The 22,696-nt window shown below is 41.6% G+C and overlaps 3 protein-coding genes across 12 annotated transcripts in view; 2 read left to right on the plus strand and 1 right to left on the minus strand.

The window, feature by feature from the left end:
* The first annotated feature begins 1,877 nt into the window (after positions 1–1,877).
* rufy1 (RUN and FYVE domain containing 1) lies at positions 1,878–10,514 on the plus strand. Its single transcript, XM_062523892.1, has 17 exons — positions 1,878–2,192; positions 2,466–2,639; positions 2,958–3,075; positions 3,222–3,323; positions 3,781–3,904; positions 4,204–4,265; positions 4,369–4,504; positions 5,156–5,257; positions 5,491–5,607; positions 5,911–6,078; positions 6,288–6,385; positions 6,571–6,690; positions 6,880–7,009; positions 8,094–8,188; positions 8,366–8,414; positions 8,570–8,647; positions 9,187–10,514. Exons 2-17 carry the CDS (start codon positions 2,480–2,482, stop codon positions 9,328–9,330), a joined length of 1,803 nt encoding a protein of 600 aa, XP_062379876.1. The 5' UTR covers positions 1,878–2,192; positions 2,466–2,479; the 3' UTR covers positions 9,331–10,514.
* A 42-nt stretch (positions 10,515–10,556) lies between these two features.
* Positions 10,557–20,068, minus strand: LOC134068355 (heterogeneous nuclear ribonucleoprotein H-like). 5 transcript variants are annotated; one of them, XM_062523900.1, is made up of 11 exons: positions 19,924–20,068; positions 18,315–18,412; positions 17,241–17,396; positions 16,930–17,073; positions 14,686–14,824; positions 13,356–13,534; positions 12,516–12,628; positions 12,208–12,343; positions 11,973–12,056; positions 11,578–11,676; positions 10,557–11,304 (listed from the first exon to the last, which is right to left on the minus strand). In XM_062523900.1, coding segments are annotated over exons 1-11 (1,260 nt in total). In that variant the 5' UTR covers positions 19,926–20,068; the 3' UTR covers positions 10,557–11,194. The 5 variants fall into 5 exon arrangements, with proteins under 5 accessions (XP_062379884.1, XP_062379883.1, XP_062379887.1 ...); XM_062523899.1 differs by having other exon boundaries at positions 17,241–17,399; XM_062523903.1 differs by lacking the exon at positions 19,924–20,068 and adding an exon at positions 19,224–19,307.
* Positions 20,069–20,320: 252 nt separating this feature from the next.
* Positions 20,321–22,696, plus strand: part of LOC134068353 (ankyrin repeat and KH domain-containing protein 1-like) — a 39,655-nt gene continuing 37,279 nt past the window's right edge. For all 6 annotated transcript variants that reach the window (XM_062523893.1, XM_062523895.1, XM_062523894.1 and 3 more), the window contains exon 1: positions 20,321–20,744. In XM_062523893.1, coding sequence (XP_062379877.1) covers positions 20,469–20,744 — 276 coding nt within the window. In that variant the 5' untranslated portion in view covers positions 20,321–20,468. The remainder of the gene's footprint in view (positions 20,745–22,696) is intronic.

The raw sequence follows: 22,696 nt of genomic DNA on the forward strand, positions 1-22,696 counted from the left end.
ACAATCATCTTTGTCCACAGACCTGACTGAGTCATCCATGGGTAGGAGCCCATCTCCGCTGTATGTTGATGAAGATGAAGAGATCAGCAAAGAGGACTGCAGTAAGTATCACAATTTCAGACGGTTGAATAGAGGTGAAATGGACGCCTACATTTTAATGTTGACAGATTCACTAATTACAATCATCTTTGTCCACAGACCTGACTGAGTCATCCATGGGTAGGAGCCCATCTCCGCTGCATGTTGATGGAGATCAAGAGATCAGCAAAGAGGACTGCAGTAAGTATCACAATTTCAGATGAAAAGAGTTGAAATGGACGTCTACATGTTAGAGACAGATTTACTAATCACAATCATCATTTCATCTCCGTCCACAGCCCCAAATGAGTCATCTAATGACCAAGGGGCACATTTGGACAAGGAGGATGGGAGCCCATCTCCACTGCATGTTGATGGAGATGGTTATGAAGAGATCAGCGAAGACGACTGCAGTAAGTATCACTTTTTTCTGATGGTTGAATAGAGTTGAAATGGACACCTACATTTTGCAGTTGTATGACTAACTAATACAATCATCATTTATTTTCTCTCCAGTCTCCACAGTCCTGAACAAGTCAACTGTAGATCAGGGGGCAATTCAGCTGGACGAGGAGGGCGATAAGAGCTCATCCCTGCTGCATGGAGATGGGGACAAAGCGAGCCATGTGCCTTGTTTGGAAATGGACGGGCATCAATACCAGCCTAGAGTCCGGGAGGCACAGCTCTGCCCGGTGTGTGGTGCCCAGCTAAGGGAGAGAGGACGGGCCTTACCCTGAATGGCACCACGCAGGCCACACTGATCTCTGAGGACAACAAGTACAAAAACGTGCTAATAATTGTGGCACTTTTGTGGTGCTTTCTTTATTTGGTTTTATCAGAATAAATTTGCTTCCCTTCAAGGTTGGATTTGTTTTTCTTATTTGTATTCATTGTGAGACCAGGGCAAATTGGCAAAAAAAGGGATTTTTTAAAAAAAGAAATACCTCTTATTACTCAACTTCACCAAGGGTGACAATAAACAAAAAGGGTGCTGTACGTGCACTATGTGTGTGTGTGTGTGTGTGTGTGTGTGTGTGTGTGTGTGTGTGTGTGAGAGAGAGAGAGAGAGAGAGAGAGAGAAATGGGCGATAGACAGAGGGGGGAACGGGGCATGGTAACAGCTTTACTTACAGGGAGGGACAAATTAGCAGGTGCACAGTCAAAAACATACATGTAGGCTACATGAGTTGCACACCCACACATAGGCACACACACAAACATGTTTCCTGGCCTGGACAGCTCCTGTTCTGTTCTGTTCTGTTCACACACACACACACACACACACACACACTAAACAGACACACATACACTTACACGCACACACACGTACCCACATGCCCCCCCCCCCCCACACACACACACACCCACACACCCACACACCATGCACCACACACACTCACAAGCGAAAACGCACAGACAGAGAAGCACACATACACAAAAGTAAACGCACATACTAATTTACATTCATACAAGTTGCAGTAAGGGATGGAGTAGGAGATGGAAACAAATTGACAAGCGTGATTTATTTTTACGGAGAGAATGTTTTAAGGACTGAGCGGCGGTCATATTTTTTTTTACCGCTTTGCGATACATAGTTATTATTATTATTATTGTTGTTGTTGTTGTTGTTATTATTATTATTATAGACCTTGTAATATAAAAAGCGTTTTACTCATCAGTTGATCATTAAGGCTACGTCTGTGTAGATGCAATTGATCATACTTCGATTGGTGATGTCTACCAGAATCAATCACTATAGATTGCTCTAGTCTAGCATCACATGTTTGTTTTGGGAAAAATGGCTGAAGAGGCAAAAGAGCCTAACTCGGTAGAGAAAGATAGCGACGCCAAAGATGAAGAATCAGACGCCTCAGAACTTATTGAAGACAACAAAGAAGGCTGTAATGAAGAAGAGCAGAAACACAGACAGGCAGCCGAAAGCACTTGGTCGGCTCCTATTCTATCGCTGGCACGGAAAGCAAGCGAGACGATTAGCAGTGGAGTTAACACATACGGGTCAGCTTTGAAGAACGCAGCGCCTGGGTCTGCAAGTAACAGCTCTCCGAATGAAGTTTCCTCGGTCAATGCAACGGCCACCACCACCACAACCACGGGTAAAAGCCTTCTTTGTCCGTGCTGCGTCGCGAACCTCTCCCATTCTACAGCTGACATGTCTTGCTCTACTAAGCTTTGCACAATGACATCAGTTTCGCTCGCCTTAACTTATTTGTTCTATGAGTTTGCATTGCTATTCCAAAATGTTAGTTAGGTTAACAAGAAATTAGTGCGTATCAAAACAAATTCACCACATTTACCAAAGTCTGTCTAAATAGGACTACGTGGATTTGAAAAGTGTGTGCGCATTAACCTCTTATCTGTGTCTGCAGCTGTAAAAGACCCCATGACCGTGGAGAGGTCCAATCTCCTCAGCATGATGAAACTGAGTATAAAAGTTCTCATACAGTCTTCACTTAGTTTGGGTCGGACCCTGGACTCCGACTACCCACCACTGCAGCAGTTTTTTGTAGTCCTGGAGCACTGCCTCAAACACGGATTAAAAGGTTGGTAAAGCTTTTGAAAAAGTAAGAATTTGAAAAAGTATGTGATGTACTAGAAAAAGTGGCAGCATACCAGTCAAAAGTAAATGAACAATTGAAGGGGACTTGTGTGTTTTAAAGTGATATTCTTCAGAACAGCCTGACGTGGTTCTGAAAGAGTTTCTTGTTTCCCTAAATTCCTCTTCTGTGTAAGAAAGAAGGAAGGAGGTAATTGCTGTCATGCACATTTTGAAAAAAATACTGATGTCAGTTCTGTTGACATTACTTTACTAGTGTACATTGTGTGGGTAAACACCTGTTATTTCCCCTGTAACTATGCAGCGAAGAAATCCTTCATCAGCCAGAATAAGTCAATATGGGGTCCCCTTGAAGTTGTTGAGAAACTGTGTCCAGAATCATCAGATATTGCCACCAGTGTACGAGATATGCCCGGCCTCAAGTACGTATATCAACTATTGGTCTGAGATGATTCATTTTACCAAGTGAACAGTGAGCTCTTGCATTATGTAATTACGACATTTGACTTTGTCCCATTTCACCACCCAGATGGTGTTAAATGTTCTGCTTGGTCTTTATGTGGTTCAGGACAGGACTTGGGCGAGCACGTGCCTGGCTTCACTTGTCTCTGATGCAAAAAAAGGTGGCAGACTACATGAAAGCCCTAATTGATAGAAAGGATCTTCTTGGGTAAGTTGTGTTAGGCCTACATAGTTGAGTTCCCATAACAGGTATTCATCCCACTGCCCAGGTAAAGGGGACATGTACAGTCACGCCTCAGTATTCAACCCTTTCAGCTGCTGTGTGTCCACTGCTTACAGGACCTGCCCATATGCAGGCTTTTTTTGCTGCATGATCACAACGCTAATTGGATGAACTAAAATGGCATAGGAACAATAGCAAATCCCTTCACTGATACACTGCTTAATCATTTACCGGTATTATTGTTTTGCTTATGTGCGGTAACCTAAATATTCTTACTACCTAAATTAGTCTCTCCACCTTGGAGGTGAAAAAGCCTATTTAACATCACATGTTATTCTGCTATAATAATAAGTACAGCAGAATACACTTCAGAGCTGTATTATTTATATCCCTATATTTACATCAAAATGAATTATTTCATAATTTTATTTTGTTTTGTCAGGGATTTCTATGAACCTGGAGCACTAATGCTGGAAGAGGAAGGGACTGTAATTGTGGGTATGCTGGTGGGACTGAATGTCATTGATGCCAACCTTTGTGTGAAAGGGGAAGACCTGGACTCACAGGTGAGACTCATTTGTATCCAGATCTATATTGTTATTCTGCTATTATGCACACAGACATTTTACAGTCTATGCCTCCAGAAATGTACTGTGTTCTTGAGCTGTAGGACATACATCCTGGATGTCAATTTTGTTCCCAAATGATTTGTTCACCAAATCAAAACATGACCCATATTTCTGATTGCTTGGGTTGTTGACATTATGGATGATGAAAGTTATGAAACACATGTGTTGCCACTTTTCTCTGAACACCGGCAGATCACTGATACTGATTTAATTCTGACTCTTTGTGGTTAATCTAGGTTGGTGTCATTGACTTCTCCTTGTACCTGAAGGATCCACAGAACAGTGAAACTCCCAAAGAGTGAGTATCATAGATGGTGTCTGTGATGGCAAACTGACTTGAAATCACCGCTTCTCTCTCTTCCCCTTTCATCTTATCATGTCTTCACTTCTACTGTTGCTAGTGATGGTAAAATGACGGCCATTTTGGATCAGAAGCACTACATCGAGGAACTGAACAGACACCTCAGTTGTACAGTCACTGACTTGCAGGCTAAGATGGATGCACTGGAAAAGACCAACTCTAAGCTAATAGAAGAGGTGAGTTTTAATTTCTGATACTGCTCAATATTAATGGTACAACACAATATGTGGTCGTGTCTATAGTAACAGTTTAAGAATGGCATTATATTATCAGCATCTGCAGGTTCTGCAGTGCAGATATTGCTGGCAGTTAAAGGGGAGCTACGCAGTTTATCTTAATTTAGCTGTTTAACTTAACAGCTTTGGAGTCATTGGAATGGACACTTTCTGTGGTGACTGGTGACCTTCTCGCTTCCCCCTAGTGTCTGTGAGCGAAAAAACAAGCCTTTCAACTTTGGGCCGGCAGGGCCGGAAATGTTACTTAATGAAAATGTGTTACTTAGGAATAAGATAGAACTTATTATGGTCTGAGAGCATTACACTTTCCGCTGCTGCTTAATTATGTCCAGTGTGGCCCCTGCCTTAGGGTAGAATGGAAGTAATGGTGCCTGTACTGTATGTGCGACGAGCAGGCCATCACAAAATACTAAATGGTTCATTCTAGTACAGGATAGAACTTCAAAGGAAATCAAATAATGTGCATTTGTATCAGCATGGCCAATTGACCTAAATGAGTTTGAAAATATTGGCATATCGAACATCAGCAGGAATGTGCAATATTGTGAATTCCTTATTTCTATTCACCAATAAAACATTTTTTTTCTACAGCTTACAGCTGCAACAGATCGGATTAATTCACTTCGAGATGAACAAGAGCAGCTCCGGGAGGAGAATGCCTCCATCCTCCAAAGCAGCCAAAAGAAAGAAGAGGTAAACATCTTTCTTGAATCCTACATGGAGAATAGTTGGTGTGGTGTGGCTTGTGGGAATAATGGTATGCTCACTTATTCACATGATCATACACAATCAAAATGTAGGATGTTACACAAAGTTGACACCCACAGAACATGACTTCAAAACATTAGACATAGACAAACGAGGTTGTATGTTGTGATTGTGATCGTATAGTAGGACTCACTAGCATGTTGATGCTCTGTTCTCAGGCTACCTTGCAGGACAGTCAGGTGGAGCTAGAAACATACCGACAGACCCGGCAGGGCCTGGATGAGATGTACAATGTTGTGTGGAAGCAATATGGGGAAGAAAAACGCATCCGGCAGGTGAGAATTTCATCCAGCATGGACTTCAAGATTGTGTTCATCTTTGTTAGGTTGGCAACAGATCCTGAAATGATTGGTGGCAATTGTTGTGGACTCTGAAGATACAATAATTAGAACTCAATCTTCCTAGTACTATAAACATGTTCATGTGATTATTGTGTCCCTCAAACCCTCAACTTTCACACAAGGGTTAATATGAACAATCATTCCATACTGTACTGTACTGTACTGTACTGTACTGTTTTTTCCTAACACAAACCTGCTGTGACTGTGACTTAAGTGTATGTGGCTGTGTGAGTTCAGGAGCTTGAGAAGGAGCTGGAGCTGCAGGTGGGGCTGAAGCAGGAGATGGAGGTGGCCATGAAGCTGCTGGAGAAGGACACCCACGAGAAGCAGGACACACTGGCCGCCCTCCGCCAGCAGCTGGACCAGGTCAAGACCCTCAACCTGCAGATGTTCAACAAAGCTCAGGTAACGGTCCTTGCACAGTCTTTTTGTGGTATTGTTTGATCACTCCATGTAAAAAAAGCCTTTTCATCACCTTGTCAAAAGCCATCATCATGGTAGACATCCTGCTGTCATAATCACTTCGCAGAGGAAGACTTTACTTTTGACATGTTTCTATCGTTAAAATGGGCCATCATGTGACCGCATCTAAACTGCTCCTTTGGTCTGTGCAGGAAACAGGCAAGCTGGTGAAGAAGAAAGAGGAGGATGCAGTGAAACTGGTAGAGAAGATGAACCGCATGGAGACAGCCATGAAACAGCTGGAGGAGAGGTGACCACATGGATACGATTTCAAAAAGAATCAGTTTTGACCAATGAAACCATGGCCTTATGAAAAGTTCTCATAGCTGTGCCACTGGATAACATAAAGGAAATTCTGATAATTGATATTATGTAGCAGTAACTTGTGTGTGACTGATGTGGATGCATGTAATGTTTCCTTCTACATGTCCTCAGGTTACTGAAGTCTGAACACGCCCGCAAACAGACCGACCAATGTGAGAAGGACATGAGATTGGAGCTGGAAGGGAAAGTTGAGGCTCTACATCAACAGCTTACTGACCTCGACTCACTGAGGTTTGTGTAACAAAATTGACCAGAATAGAATCCTAATGGACCAAACCAGTTTTTAGTCCAGCTCCTCAACCCAAGATGTTGTCCTGGTGGAGGAGAGGGAGGAGGAGGAGGCAGAGGAGGCTGGTTGGGTGCTCTGATGGGCCTGCTGTGGTGGGCCTGCTGTGGTCACCGTGTTGTGCTGTGTGGCAGGCTGGGGCTGGAGAGTGACCTGCGCAGCGAGAAGGAGCAGCGGCAGGGTCTGCAGAGGGACCTGCAGAGGGAGCAGGACAACAGCACGGAGCTGCGCACCCAGCTGCAGCAACTGCAGGGCCTGCAGAAGGTCAGTGCCTCGTCTAGAGCAGCACTCCACACACCAGGGACTCAGAGAAATGCCTGAAATGGATTCCTTTGTTGGCTGATGTCAGTAGTGGCCAGTAATGGGGTAACTCAGAGTAATGCAGCTTATCCAGATATTTACGATGGGATAGTGTGAGGTGGTGTTGGGGATGAGACTGTATATGTGGAGACCGAGTCTTTAAATGGCCAAGACAGAGTTGAGACCAAGACTGTTGGTTTGAATGCAGCTGAGACTGAGTCAAGACTGAGTCTTTGAGGAGGCCAGACTAAGTCAAGACAGAGTAAGCAAAACATGGTCTTGAGACCAAGACCGGAATTGAGTACACTATTATGAGGTTCAGGAGAAATGAGAATTGAGTACATTATTATGAGGTTTAGGAGAAATGTTTGTACTTTCACTTAATACCATGACCTTGCACTTCCTTTTTTTGATTTGTGAAGGTCAGGTGGCTCACAATGGCAACACAGAGCCACTCAAACAACCAATGTTAACAGAAATACTCTTGGCTCACGCCATGATGTCTGTAAATGTAGGCATATATTAATGCAGTATTAAAAACAAAAACAAACAAATACAAACAAATACAAGCTGTCATTGAGTTAAATTATGTGCATGATCAACGGTCATTCACAGCCACTGTGAGCAGGTCTTACATTGCTCCTGCTGCCATACGATAGTCCATTGGAAAATTCAGCTTAGCTGTGTGTACTGTGCTGCTGTTGAAAGCTGAGTCTTCATTATTTACTACTCAGCTGAGTCCTAAATATGTTTGGAGTTTTTTTTACATTTAGCTTTAAGAGGGTGAAATTTAGAAAGCAATACATGCAGAATATTTTAAAACTCAGGGTCCATGAAGGCAGTCAATAAAATGTTCTGTAAATTCAACAAACATTCAAGAAATAACAGTTGGCTTGATGTCAGTATGATCAGCTGATATGATGATCCCCACCCTTGAGGCTGTAACTTAACATTAAGTTAATGTTGTTAACATTTATACCTGCTGTAGTTGTCTACCGCTGGATATGGGGTTTGCTGTTAAAAACAAATCTCTTGCTGGTTTCTCCAGGAGCTGTTGGACTTGCAGCAGGAGAAGACCCACCTCCAGCAGACCTGTGAGGAGCAGGAGCAGGCTCTCCAGGAGATGGGCCTCCACCTTAGCCAGTGAGTCTCTCTCTCTCTTTCTCTCTCTCTCTCTCTGCCACTTCAAGGGAGGATCCCAACTTTTACATTTAATCATGATGAGGCCAAGCTTAAATGTCAACGTTTTGCTTTTGTGGTTCTATGTGGCCGGTTAGGTTCCACTGTACTTCGAAGAGTAATCAGTGTTCTGTTTCACAGGTCCAAATTGAAAATGGAGGATTTCAAGGAGGTGAATAAAGCTTTGAAGGTAAGTCTATTTAGATGTCTTCCCGTATGACAGGAAATAACACTGCCTGTTTTGTGAATCTAGCAGCTGTTACTGAGTGTCATGCACAGGAGATTTTCCTAGTGATTGGTAATGAGTGGTGCGTCAGATCTTTCCTGTTGACTCTTACTCATTAGGGTCATGCGTGGTTGAAAGATGATGAAGCGACACAATGTAAGCAGTGTCAGAAGGAGTTCTCAATTTCACGCAGAAAGGTAAAAATGTGTTCAAATGAGCTTACTGTAATATTTAACAAATACATTTTGTTTTAACTATATTATTAACCCCTTATGTATTAGTCCTCAGTTCAGTTACTCATATCCTTAAAGGTTGGGCAAGTGATTTCTAATGCAGCAGTTCTTGATCACACAGCAATGCTTACCTTACCTTTTAAAAGAGCTATGTGTAGAATTCTGTAGCATTTGAACGGTCTTGAATAATCTATTGGCACCCTTCCATTTACTTGCATTATTTTAGATTCGGCACCACTGAAGTACAAAGTGCTAATACAAGAGATGGCCTGTCTCTGGCTGGTCACCATGCTCACTTAAGTGGAAATCTGGCTAGCACAGAGCAGACATTTTGTCATAATGTCAATAGAGCTATTTTTCTCATTCTGTTGCCATTTGTAGGTATTTCTGAATGTTTTCAACTAAAAATAACCCTACAATAGCCCTTTTTAACTGGCACCTTGTGAAGATCTTTTGTTGCATGAACAGCCATCTTACTTCTCTCTCTCTGAATCCACGTACAGCACCACTGCCGGAATTGTGGGGACATCTACTGTAGCAACTGCTCCAGTAACGAGCTGGCTCTGCCCTCCTACCCCAAGCCTGTCCGTGTGTGCGACATCTGCCACTCACTGCTCCTCCAGAGAAGCTCCACCTCTGCGTCCTGACACAACTTGCATACAGACACACACAACACAGATCTTTATTGTAAACACTTAATTTAGACTGTTACTGTAACAGTTACTGCTAGCTTGCGATAGGCTGAAAGGACTGTATGTAATCTATTGTGGGAGTTTCTCAACCCTATGCATCACCTATTTGCCTGAAATTCAGGAACATAGGGTAAAAGTAATCATTAGGTACAGCCATTCGTATAAATGCAATGTCTTCTCAAGGCACATTGGCTGTATTTTATGAGTGGTGGGTTGCATTCTGCTGAAGTCAGTCTTGTGTGTGACTGGCCTTTAATCTAATCCCCCCCTCCCTTCAAATTACTAAAATGTTTTTCTCTCCATTTAACAACACTTTGATTACAGTGTAGCTTTTGGTGCCTTCACAAGACACATTCAATAGGTTGTCTATGTTGGTTTCTGATACTAACATTTAAGTTGTTTAAGTTAAAACATGCCAGTAACTCTACAGGACTACCCACTGCCCCAAGGTCTCCACTGCTTCTTCTGCTGGGGTCTCATCTAAACCTGCTAGTACACTGTAGGTATATTGTGGGATAGAGAAGGTGGGTGAGACCTAATGAACTCAACACTGTGTGACCTTGTGAGATCTTCTGGTTTTTTTCCAGTGGCAAGTCTCCCCTAACATGTCTTGCAAGTCTGTCACGGTTTTTTTTTAGCTTCTCAGTATGATTTTCTTTAGCTCAGGCAGGGATGGATCTCCTTGTGATCTAGAAATTGTTTGCCATCTAAATTAATGTGAATAGTCTAATCTGGGGACCATTTGTAAAACATAATTGAGCACTGCTCAATGAACTTACAAACCTGTGCACACCATATAAAGTACCTTGTTATGAATTTTCCCATCTTGATTTTTTACCACAATCTTGAACATGTAAATCAGCATCTGTTTATTCATGCACTTACTGAAACAAGAGAGATTTGTGATGGCCTCCTAGTATTGAAAATACCTGAAATGTTCCTGGACTAAAAGAATGTTTGATAAGTCAATTCTATTCATGACTATTTTAGAATGTAAAATATTCTTCCCGTTTCCAATTGTGACCAGTGCTTCTGAAGCAATTTGTTTTCTAAAGTCTTTGACATATTCCAGACAAACATGTTTTATAAATACAAATTTGATAAGATGATTGCAGTATTTAATAAACATTCCCCAATTACACCGTTGTACTTCACCTATGAAGGAGTTCCATGACTTCAAATGTTTTTGCAACTTTTTATTTGTGCAGTGTATCATAATGGAGAATGACAACACTATGGAGGACATAGAAAAAATGAACAGGAAAGACAAGAAACAAGAATACACTTAAAACCTGTTTTTTTTGTTTTTTTTAATCTTAACTAAGTTTTATCACTTACACTTTCCCTTCCAAAGTTCTCCAAACAAATACTTAAAAACTAACCCTCTCATACTATAAAACTGCTCAAGTTGACTTAGATTGTAAACCTTAACCAAATTCAGCTATGTTGACTAGAAACAGGAAAAAGAATGTATGGTCATACGCGCCAGGAAATGCTAAAGGTTTCTCATTAAACCAGCTGTAATACTGTTTTAAGTAACTACATGAGCAACTAGGATAAGGAGGACACCATTACATAGATGGGTTAAATTTACATGAAACTGTACACAAGTCCTTAGACAAAGCATTCCTCTTCTCAACCACAATGTGTTGTAGCCTTCCAACACAGTCAACAAAACATGTAACATGTCAACCTTAGGCCAAAATTGGCCATTGCCACCAAAAATGAAGAGACTTGGATCTCAGATGACAGTCCCGCCATTGTGGGAAATTCCCTGGTGCGACCCAGCACTGACAGGTGAGTGGGGGAGAAAAAAGTGCTACATCCCCCACCCTGCCCCCATGCTCATACCGCTGTTCAGGCCATTCATGCCCATGGAGCCACGGCTACCGCCACCATAGTAACTGCTGTTCATCCCGCCCTGATTACCTGGCAAAAGGAAGAGAAGTCCAGTTAGACACCAGCATGCTCAGCATCCTGTGAGGAGACTCCATCTCCCCTCTCCTCCAGTGGGATCATCCCTCCACAGTTGTCACACAGCTGAATTAGTCATTCTGTCACACTTTCACTCTATTGTGCAAGGGAAAAAAAGATACTGCAAATCCATATTGTAGTGTTTTTGTCAGGATTGGCTATAAGAACTGGATGGCAAGCGGAACAACTGGCTGGTGGATCCCCCCACAAAACAGAGCTGACACTCACTGTAGTCTCTGTAGCCTCCCATACTGTTCTGACTGCTGTAGCCTCCACTGTAGCCAGAGCCTAGCTGCTGACTGCTGGACCCGTAGGATGACTGGTTGGCTGGGGAGAATGTCAAGTGGTTACTTCTTTTTGGGGGGAATGGGGCAGAGTCTGTACTGTATGGTAACACTGCTTGCTCCTGACTGCCATTTTCAGAAACTTTGGACAGTAATACTAATACGCTGAATAACATCCTTGCATAGTCACCCAAAGTATACATCTCCATCTGCATCTTTTTGTTGGAAAAATGTCCTTACCTGGATATGCCCTCCATAAATGCTTCTTACTGGGGCTGGTGTCAGCTCAGTTTGCTCTATTAAAACAGATTTACCAATGGCTTAGGTGGAGACACTTACCCATCGCTCCCATCATCTGGCTGCCATAACCACCATTGCTGCCCCCTGCTGTTGAGTTCAGGAATAGTTCTACATAGCGATGCTCTGTTGGACACGTACGAGGAGACACTCAAGTTAATTTACCACCTTTGGGTCTCTTGGTGGTCATTCATACATTTTAAAGACCTCCAGGACTTCCATATGTTAATTGAAGTGGGTCACAATAACATGCATCCCAAAAGGATGTTCCACTCACGCATGTTGGCTTTGTCCTTGGACATGGCGGCTACTGCATCCTCATGCGTGGCAAATTCTACGTCTGCTTCACCAGTGACCCGGCCGTCTGGTCCGATCTCTATGTGGACCCGAACAGGATTCAGTGGCGAGAAGAACTGAAAAGAAGCGGTTTGTCAGTTTGAGTGTCTTTTGGCGGACATGTGAAACATGAGGTGAACATATGAAACACTTGTTTCTCAGCTTTACAATCATCTACAGTAAGAGGGTGTCTCATGAAGTCAGAAGTCTCCCAGAGTTGTAGATGGTGTTCAAAACAAGTGAACTCACATTATAGATGTCTGTCTCAGTGGCTCTGTAGGGAAGTCCCCTCATGTGAACACAGTGGCCTGTCGTGCTCTGAAACGAAGAGCCGCCATCACCGTACCGGCCATCTGACACACCTGCAAGAGAACGGTTTCCCCGATTGATGGACACAGTTGTTGTTCATCAACTTCACAACAGTCAACATCCTGCCAAGTAAACACAATACGAAGGCCACCGTGTGCCTTCACCTCACTAGACCCATACACTGCCTGGCCAAAAAAAAGGTCACAGTCTTAATATTTTGTTGGACCGCCTTTAGCTCTGATTATGGCACACATTCACTGTGGCAAGGTTTCTACAAGCGTCTGCAATGTCACAACATTTATTTAAGTCCAACGTTGCATTTATTTTTTGCTAAGATCTTTTGTTGATGACAGGAGATTCAGACCACTGCAGTCTTCTCTATAGCACAGCCCTAAGATTCTCAATGGGGTTAAGGTCTGGACTCTGTAGTGGCCAATCCATGTGTGAAAATGATGTCTCATGCTGAACCACTCTTTCAATTTGAGCCCAATGAATCCTGGCATCGTTGTCTTGGAATATGCCCATGCCATCAGGGAAGAAAAAAAACCCTGGTCATTCAGTATACTCAGATAGTCAGTGGACCTCATTCTTTGAGCACATAACATTGCTAAAACTAGACTTGACCAACTGCAGCAACCCAAGATCATAGCACTGGCCCCACAGGGAGGCTTTTTACCAATTTGCTTAGTTAAATCCAGGTGGTGCCCTATTTGTTTCGCCAATGCGGTGTATTAGCACACCGCTCATGTTGGGACTCCGAGGTCAAACCCCCACACTCACCTCCTCCGTATCCTCCACGGCGCATGCGGTCAAAGGAGCCTCCGCGGCCCAGACTGTTGTAGCCGCGGCCCACGCCTGGCCGGTCGTAGGGCCCGGGGCGCTGCATGCCCATGGGCTTACGCTGAGGCTCATAGTGCGTCCGCACCTCCGCACGGCTGCTCTTGAAGATCTCAATGTACCTGAGGGCATATCAAGATTGTGTTGGAAACCCAGGGTCCTCTTCCAAACACCACTAGGCATTCACACAGAAGGAAAATGCATTCACATGTACTCGCCAAAAGAAAGGGTACACTTGGTGATACTACCGAGACCAGTCGAGCAACTTCAATAATGAACAGCCACATGAGCTACTTTAGTTAGAATTAGAAGTCCAATAAATAAATGAAAAATGAAGGAAACCTTAACAAAAAGAAAACTAAAATGAATTACAGGACTTTTCTTATGGTCACCGGAAAAGAACCTAGTTTTGCAAAACATCATGGCCGTGCATGGTGTCCTTGACATCCTCATATGTTGAGCATAAAACAATGAGATTGTGCAGATTGAAAAGGGGAAAAAACTGGTCCAACATGGCTACCAGAAGATTACCTGTGACGTGTATGCTCCAACTCCTCCTTATCTGCAACAAGTTGGTTGTTCCCTACTTGTCTGTATTTTAGTGCTGAGCGAGTGTTCATTCAATTGTCAGTTTGGTTTTGGAAGGCCCTTCTTTGTTAACATTATCACTCACATTCCTAGACAAGACTTTGTGGACGAATAGTACATAAAAGCATTTGGCCAGCTGTCTATGAAGGGGTAGTCGAAATAGCCTTATAGCTTTTGCACCTCCAAGCATAGCATTTTACTTCAATCCAATGCAATGGAATGTTATTACCGAAACGGTGTCCTCATCATGTTATATAGTGCTTAGGAATTAGCAACACCGAAGCTATTTTAAACATGCTAGTGTTTTCTAGCATGCAATCCTAACACACAGTATAGCCTAAAAATGGTTTGAAACCAAATGGCAAGAAAACAAAGATTCTCCTCCCCCCCTCCTCATTTAATCTTTTAAGGTCCTTAAATGCCTAAACCTGTAAATGTCCAGTTGACCATATTTAGATTTTTAGAAAATCATTACTGCTCAGCAGTTTAGAAAATATGGGCCTGCAGCATTTTGAGAAGTAGGCCTCATCCTCCCAAAATGAAGTGTGTGAGTGTTTGTGTGTAGGTCTCATCATGCATGTGGAGGTCTGAATGTGTGCTCTTGGTATTGTAGATCATTGTTAGGTGTACACCATAAGAAAAGCAACTTATCCAGCCAACCAACCAACCAACCAACCATCCCCACCTGTGCCCTATTCTTTCCTTGTGTTTCTTTAGAGCCTTTTCAGCTATATCCTGTGAAGCAAACTGCACGAAGGCCTCCCCCGTACTCCTCCCCTGGAAGTCCACCGGCAATGTTATCCCATTTGGCACGATTTCCAACCCTTCAACCCAAGGACAAATAACCCCAGTTGGGGACATTAAATCACATGCCCATTCACAAAACAAAAAAAAGTTAGTGTTTCTATGGATGTTTGTTTTCCATTTCAACAAAAAGAAATAAATGTTTTATGAAAATCACATACATACCAGATGAGAGTGCAAATTGTACAAGTGCATATAGGTCCATGTATGATTCGTTCATTCGTTTTTTCCATTTAAAACCAACAATCAAATAAAACTAAAATGCACTTGGGACTGTGTATGACTCGTTCATTTGATTTTCTCTTTAAAACCAACAATTAAAAAACATTTTTTTTCTATATCTGTTTCTAAAACCAAAATGAAAAACACAGATAGTCGTTTTTTTTCTCATTTTCCAATTTCATACTCAAAACGAAAATGGACAAATTGGATAACAGTGCTAACTTCGTTCATCTTGTTTAGTTGCCAGGACACAATTTTTTAACCCCCCCCCCCCCCCCTCTCTTTTTTGAGTTATCGTGTGGGTGAGAGGCTAAAGCGCATAAAATCATTTAAAACAAAAACCTGACTACGTGTGGAAATTGCTAAGATTATCATTTCAGACTTGCCTGGCCATAGACAGTAGGCTAATATGAACGTTAATTATGTAAATCGAAGGGTTTCATGTTTCAAGTGGATTGCCATCATTGCAGTTAATTCTTGATGCTATACTTGATGCCACCTAGTGGATAATATTGGCCACATCTTTGATTGACGTGTTACAGCTGTTTTTGCGCAACCGTGTGGATGGAATTAATTTGCAATATGAAGGAACAATCTCTGTTTCTATACCCAAGCATGTGTGGACACAGCATTAAACAACATTGAATGAGTAAACCAACTGACTCCCGAAAATAAAGATAATTGGGTAAATTAACGTTGTCGGCTATGCTTTCTATTTGAGGACAACAGTGCCTTCTGGGTCACGCCAATAGACCTCTGAAGTTCGCCTACAAAAAAAAGCTACCATCTTTGTCCATATAAGGAGATCCGGTATCTTGAGATTTTTTACTTAACAAGCAACTTGTCATTAAGTTAGTTAGCAAGTTAGCTTTGGGGTAGCAAAAATCAAAGTGTGCCACCTTCACGTGCTGGAGATCACAGTATCCACTCGATGGAAGAGGACACAAATATGTTCAGCCAAAAGTTTGGCATTGAAGACTTTTTCGTCCCTGTGAGAGTTTAACGGGTGTGATAATTAAAAATCCCCATATTATTTCCTATAGGAAAAATCGCCAGATAACAGATCTCAAAGATGTGAGCTTTTTTGTAGGCCTATTGTGTTCTTGCAAGTTAACAAAACAAATTAAGGAATATGAGAGCTTGTCTTGTTATCCAATGTGTCGATTTTCATTTTGAGTGCAAAATCGGAAAATGACAATATTAATTTATTACTTTTCAATTTGGCTTTAGAACCTGGTATAAAAAAATAAGTGCATTTTTATTGCCATTACTGTTGGTTTTAAATGAACAAATGAAAAAAAAAAAACAAATGAACGAATCATACACAGACCCATATAAATGGACCAGATATCATTTATGCTTTGAGAGAAATAGGAGTGCTAATTGCCAATTACACTGAAGAGAAGACCCTGTCCAAGAGGACGTTACTGGTCTTAAAATTATTTCAGCACTAATGTGGTGACGCTTTTTAGAAATTCATCTTTTTTTGTGAAGATGGTGCAGTGGATTGAGGAAGGTTTGCTTTCTTTTCTAAAGGGTACTGAATCATTTGTTACCATTATCCAATACACAGGTCTTAAAAGCACATTACAAGACAATAAAGCTTCTGTGTAAATGAGCAAAAGTATAATGTGCTGTGGAAAAACACATCTAAAAGGCTTACAAAATATTTTTTCCCCAAATGCGATTCTGGGGATTTAAAACAACAAAAAAACAACAAAAGAAAAAGTGTCCATAAATGTAAAAATAAATTAAACGTTCCAAAACTGCTTTAAACTACTATGGAGGACCTTTAGTTTCACTCACTCACTCATGCACACATAAACGGAAGACCTCAGGCACCTCTCCTACAGACAGATTTATGAATGAACAGGGAGTGGAAAGGGAGCAAGTGAATTAGTACCTGCAAAAAACTGAACAATTTCTTCTTTGCTGCATCCGAAGGGAAGACCCCTCAGTCTCACCAGGCCATCTCCTGCAGTCTCTGGACAGTTAGGCCCGGTGTGCTTCAGGACCCAGTCCATTTCTACATTATTGGATTTGAACACTGGAGAAACACACACACACGTCCATAATTACATTGATATCAGATATGCATGAAGTGTGTATATGTATGTCAAATCTGTGGTCATTATTATTCTTGCAACACTGGTTCTTGTGAAAGTCAACACTGTTCATGGAAAAGGACCATGGATCAACATTGCTCATACAAACCTTCCACATATCTGTGGCCCATTGTTTCTCTGTCTTTCTTGACGGCTATTTTCAAATCTTCCTCTGAATCAAACTCCACAAAGGCCTCTCCACTGGGTCGTCCTTCTCTTGTATATGTAAAGTGGATGCTGCTGCCATTGCTTGCTATTTTGCATTCTTCTTAGGGAGAGAGTGGTGGAAAGGAATGATCAATCAAGAGATATTTGAACTGACAAATACTACAAAGGTTCTTTCAGGAAAAGCTGAAATGTGCTGTACATAATTTGGGATTCAAGTTCACCATCTGAACTCCACAAGTAAATGGCCCAACAACGTGTCACTTTGCAATGGGTTTCCGGCCATAGAAAAACGTGATTATGGGGGACGGGACAACATACAGTGGGGAGCACATGTATTTGATACCATGCTAAAACAGGAATATAAAATCATCATTTGACAATTGATCTTAATGCCTTCATTCAAAAATGAGTAAAAAGCATACCGCCAAGGACACCAATTTTCTCTGTTATTGAAGATTGTATCGTAAATAAATAAATGTTTCCTTAAATGCTAGGGGAAGGAAGTATTTGACCCCCTATGTAACCCTATGGGAATTTAACACATAGGGTTGACATAGGGGCAGGCAGATTTTTATTTTTAAAGGCCAGCTATTTCATGGATCCAGGATATTATGCATCCTGATAAAGTTCCCTTGGCCTTTGGAATTAAAATAGCCCCACATCATCACATACCCTTCACCATCGCTAGAGATTGGCATGGTGCTTTTTCCAGTAGGCCTATTAGCCTGTTTGATTTGGATTGAGCTCAATGATCATCAAACATTAAGATTTATTGTCAAATGATGATTCTATATGTTTCTTTTTAGGCAACTTTAGTATGGTATCAAATACATTTTCTCCCCACTGTACATGACAGGATGCATGGAGCATGCAACAAGAGGATTACATAGAGGATTGTATGTTTGAGTTATTTTGCAAAGAAACGAACAGCTGCCATCTTTTGACTAGTCAAGCAACCTAACCACCACAAGCAATTATCTTTACGTTTATTATACATCAAGATAAGTTGTTTTACCAGAGAAAAAACGCTGAACTTCATCCACTGAACAAGACCAGGGTAGACCTCGTACACGGACGACATATCCCTCACCATCTGCCATATTCTGACCAAGCCTTCATGAAAGAAATGCATAGAATTACTATCAACATACATGACACAGAATAAACGGAGATGTGATGCTATGCCTGATTGATCAATGTTTCAGGGCCGCTCCTTGCAGAATAACGTTTATGGTTTAACATTCCCTTGATGGTCTCATAAAATAAGAAAGAAAATATGACAACGCTTGGGATAGCACTGGCCGGTAACGTAACGTTAGAAACTTAGAAGCAACAAAAGCGGCTACGTTAAATGTTTACGTTAATGTGGATTAACCACGGAAATAGCTAACGTTAAGGCCTCCGATGTCTTTACACCATTCAATAACAAAGACTATTTTAATGTTAATTTGTTAACTTGAATTAAGAAAACAGTGAGAGCGTACGATACTCTACTATCCTTTGGCTAAATAACGACAGCCTACAAAGCGCCATGCTAAACGTCAACGTTGTGTTAACGTGACGATCCAAATGACCTAGAATCGGGTTACTTCATTGCAAAAAGCAAATGACCACTCCAAGACAAACGACCAACAAAGACAATTACATAGAAATAAACCCTCTATTTAGTAGAGGTAACTTCAATCATGCAGACGAGACAGTAATGTCTAGCTAAAGTGCCTAGCCGGTGTTAACCATAGACAGTGTTAACAAGGCTAGCAGCTAGCTAACAAAGACAGGCCTTGACATTACGATTCTATGCTATACTTTAACCAGCGATGGTATTTTTTGCGGATGTAACTTTAACGAACACTTTATGAAAGTTACTTTTAGTTATCAAGCTTATGTTCAGCAGTAAAGACAGCATATTTATTATTAACGTTACCTAGTGATTTTCAGTGAAAGAATGCTCTTGCTGCGTCGGCGGCGTGTCTAAAAAAGCCAGAGATAACACACTGTATGGCAGCTCGCGAGAAGTGAGAAGCTCCGCCCCGCGGCTGCAGTCAAGTTTTGCAGTTTCTCACGCTGCTAGGTTAATTTGCTAGACTGTTCCGAGATCAGCACTTTCCCGCAAGGCGTTTGCCTATTATTGTTTTCCAGGCAAAACCATGTCTTTTGGATAAACATAACATGAATTACCATGTGAATATAGGTTGTATATAACCCATATTAACGTGCCCTAAGTTATCAAAATATAAAGTGTTTATTGAGTGTTATGGCACATCCTCAGAATAAACATCCTCTACGCTGGATATGTAAATATTTAAGTGATAGAGCCATTGTTATTAAATCAATGTGTCAGTCATACATATTTCACAGTGCTATGCTGACACCGCCCAGCACAGATGTTGTTGTTTGTCATAGCTAACGTTACCTGACATTAACTGCGCAAAGTTATTTACTTTGGTGTCTTGATGTATTGGCTAAATCATAATTCTCTTTTAATTGAGTTGATCTTGATTATCAGTGATTTTTGTTTTTGCTTTTTCACCACATAAACAGCAATATTCTGTACGTCATAGAATCATATCATAACATTACACTGTTTGACGTTAACCAGCTTTTTAGAATGATAGCTTACTTACATGTTCTTGACCTGCTAAATGTTAGCTAGCATCAGTAATGATTTCAGGGTAACGTAATATATTTCGCCGCTGATTGCCTTTAATGTCTGTATGCTGTTTTCTATCATATAAAAGCACAGTCGTAGGAGGCCACCAGTTTATTTAACTGTACATGGGTGCAACCGCATGGGGAGTATTTCGCAATTCGTGCTAGCCATCATTAGCAGTTGGATAGCATGACGTTAAGTCGCAAAGCCTCGTGATACTGGTAAACCTAACTTTCTCTTCAAGGTTTTACATGATTGTCAATGATATAAACCAACCAACGTGTAGGGTCACAGTAGTTCAGCCAATTGCATTGGCTAAAATTCTTCAAAGGTGGGGCTTCTCGAAGACAGGGTAGGTTGTTAGAAAGTTAATGGCTGGGGGAGAAAGATATGCCTCTACTCTCGCTTCAGGAGAGTTTTTCGATTTCCTGAAGTGAATATACATTAATTCAAACTATATATCAAACGATAGATTACCTGATTAATATCTTTACCTATCTACGTATTGTTCTGACAAGTATGCAGGATGCATTAGCCGGGACGGCTATGCTGACGGACGGCTTTGAGGACGAGATTGACTCGGTGACTCCACGGTCCCCAGCGGTAGGGATGGGGGTAGGAGCAACACCAGGAGTCGGACTTGGGGGAATAGGTATTGGTGTTGGAGGAAAGAAAGTGCGCTTGTTTAACGAGCCCGGTGGGCCTAGTGCAGACAGACTGGATTTTAAATTAGCAGCGGCTGCAGTGCTCTCATCTGGACCTGGGTCCGGCAGCGACGAGGACGAGGTTTCTGAGGTAAGCTAAGAGCCATCTTTAGCTAGAATGCTAGCGAACGAGCCCACAGCGGCATTAGTAGCTAGACAGCTAGCTAGTTAGCTAACTAGCCAGCATTCACTGGCCGATAAAAATACGTATGAAGTAACCAGCTGAATCCCTTATAGTGTAACAACACACACGTAAACCATCAATAAGTACGATTAATTGAAGTCAATCTCGCCAGACGATGGCATTTTTTTCACAACTGATCGATGTTATGTTTTATTTATGCGGCGTAGGCTGAGATCTGGGCCTAAGACTGGGTGGCTAGCAATGGCAGCGCCAATGCCCAAGTCTCGTACTCATTTTCAACTTTGCAGCGATTTTCATGCGGCAGCATATACTATTTTGGAAACGACGTAGGCTCTTATTATTGCAGTCTAACCATTACAAGGGGTTTGACAGTGAGTTTAATTAGGTGTAGCTGAAGATGACACTTGTCTCTTTCTCGACACTTTTAACATTGGCTGTGTTTATTAGCTGCGTGCCTAAATAATACAAGCTGGTCATTCATGATCCTAATGTTACATTATGTCTGAAAGTATCGAGAGTAAAGCAGTTGCTGTCAGCAGAGTCTCGTCATCAATAACACTGTATTTGGATAACTGGAATGGTTTATTTGCAGCGTGTTCTACTCTATCACCCACACGAGCTAGAAGAAGTCGAAATGATTCTGTGTCTGTCATTTAAACGTAATATTGGGGGTTAAAGGTGCCTTCCGGAATTTTTCACCTCAAGGGAAAAATGGCAGCGCGTAGGGTCCCCGAAACGGTACACAAGGTGTAATACGTCATCTGTAAGTCACGTCCTTTAAAAGCGCCTTCACTTGTAGTCGGTGGGACTGGCATGGTTCCCCTCGCTCCCTCTCACCTCCGTGTGAGTCACAATATAGAGGGCGGTTACAAATAAAGCTCATAAGACCTGCTACATAATTAATCAGTCATTCCTAGAAGCATCGACAGCAGAATCTTGCTCTTAAATCAGTAAGATTAACATGCTTAATGATTGAATTGTCTCACTCACTTCAAACATATATTGTCATGTTAAGATGGAGACTGTCACCAGTGATTCATGGTAAGTTCAGATCAGACATTTATTTTCCATATGCCAGTGATGAGTGAAACATCATTCAGAGCATCAGTAGTTGAGGAATATTGAGGCAACAGATTCATGACCAAAAGCTTGTCAAAGGTCTGCAGGATCTTGGAGAATGAGCTTGCTGTTAGTTCCACTGTACTGAGTCAAAATCTGTGATGGGATGCAGAAGAACATCTTCCAGGGATGTTCTCTTCTTACTGTAGGTCTTGCTGTTCACATTTGTCCTCCTGCTTGCATCTGGCTTTAGTGCTCTATCGGCCAGTCAAGTAAGGAAATAAAAGTTGAGCGCTGCATTTGCAGCTATGACCTCATTGTTTTAAATTAATAATATTGAATAATATGATGTCAGATTTCAAAGTACACCATTTTATTTATTATTTAGAAGCGTGGACGACTGGACGTGTACAATCACTGGCTTCAAGTCCGATAGTACAGATGAGGTTATTGAGTCAGGACTTGATCAATATAAACATTAGATTTAACAGGTAAAAAATATATTTTCAAGCTTAATCACTGCACAGCTGCTGTTAGTCATGTCACTAGTTAAAAGCTAAAGAAACATTAGATGCACATTTCTTTGTGATTCTTCTCTTGTTATGCCAATCATTTCAGAATCAGTCTGGAAAGAGCTCTTTATGGTGAACAATGTGAATAGATTTGGTACGTGAACATCTTGCTCCCTTATAAGTGGATTTAGACAAATGTTATTAGAAATTAGACGCTCGTTCCTGTGGAACTGTATAGTGCTGTACATTTAAACAGAATAACCACCATATGGCCTATTCATTGAATGAGTGGATGTTTCAGATATGGCCTGAATTGCTTGTAGAGGC

Source organism: Sardina pilchardus, chromosome 21 (genome assembly GCF_963854185.1).
Source record: "Sardina pilchardus chromosome 21, fSarPil1.1, whole genome shotgun sequence".
Classification (NCBI taxonomy): Eukaryota; Metazoa; Chordata; class Actinopteri; order Clupeiformes; family Clupeidae; genus Sardina; species Sardina pilchardus.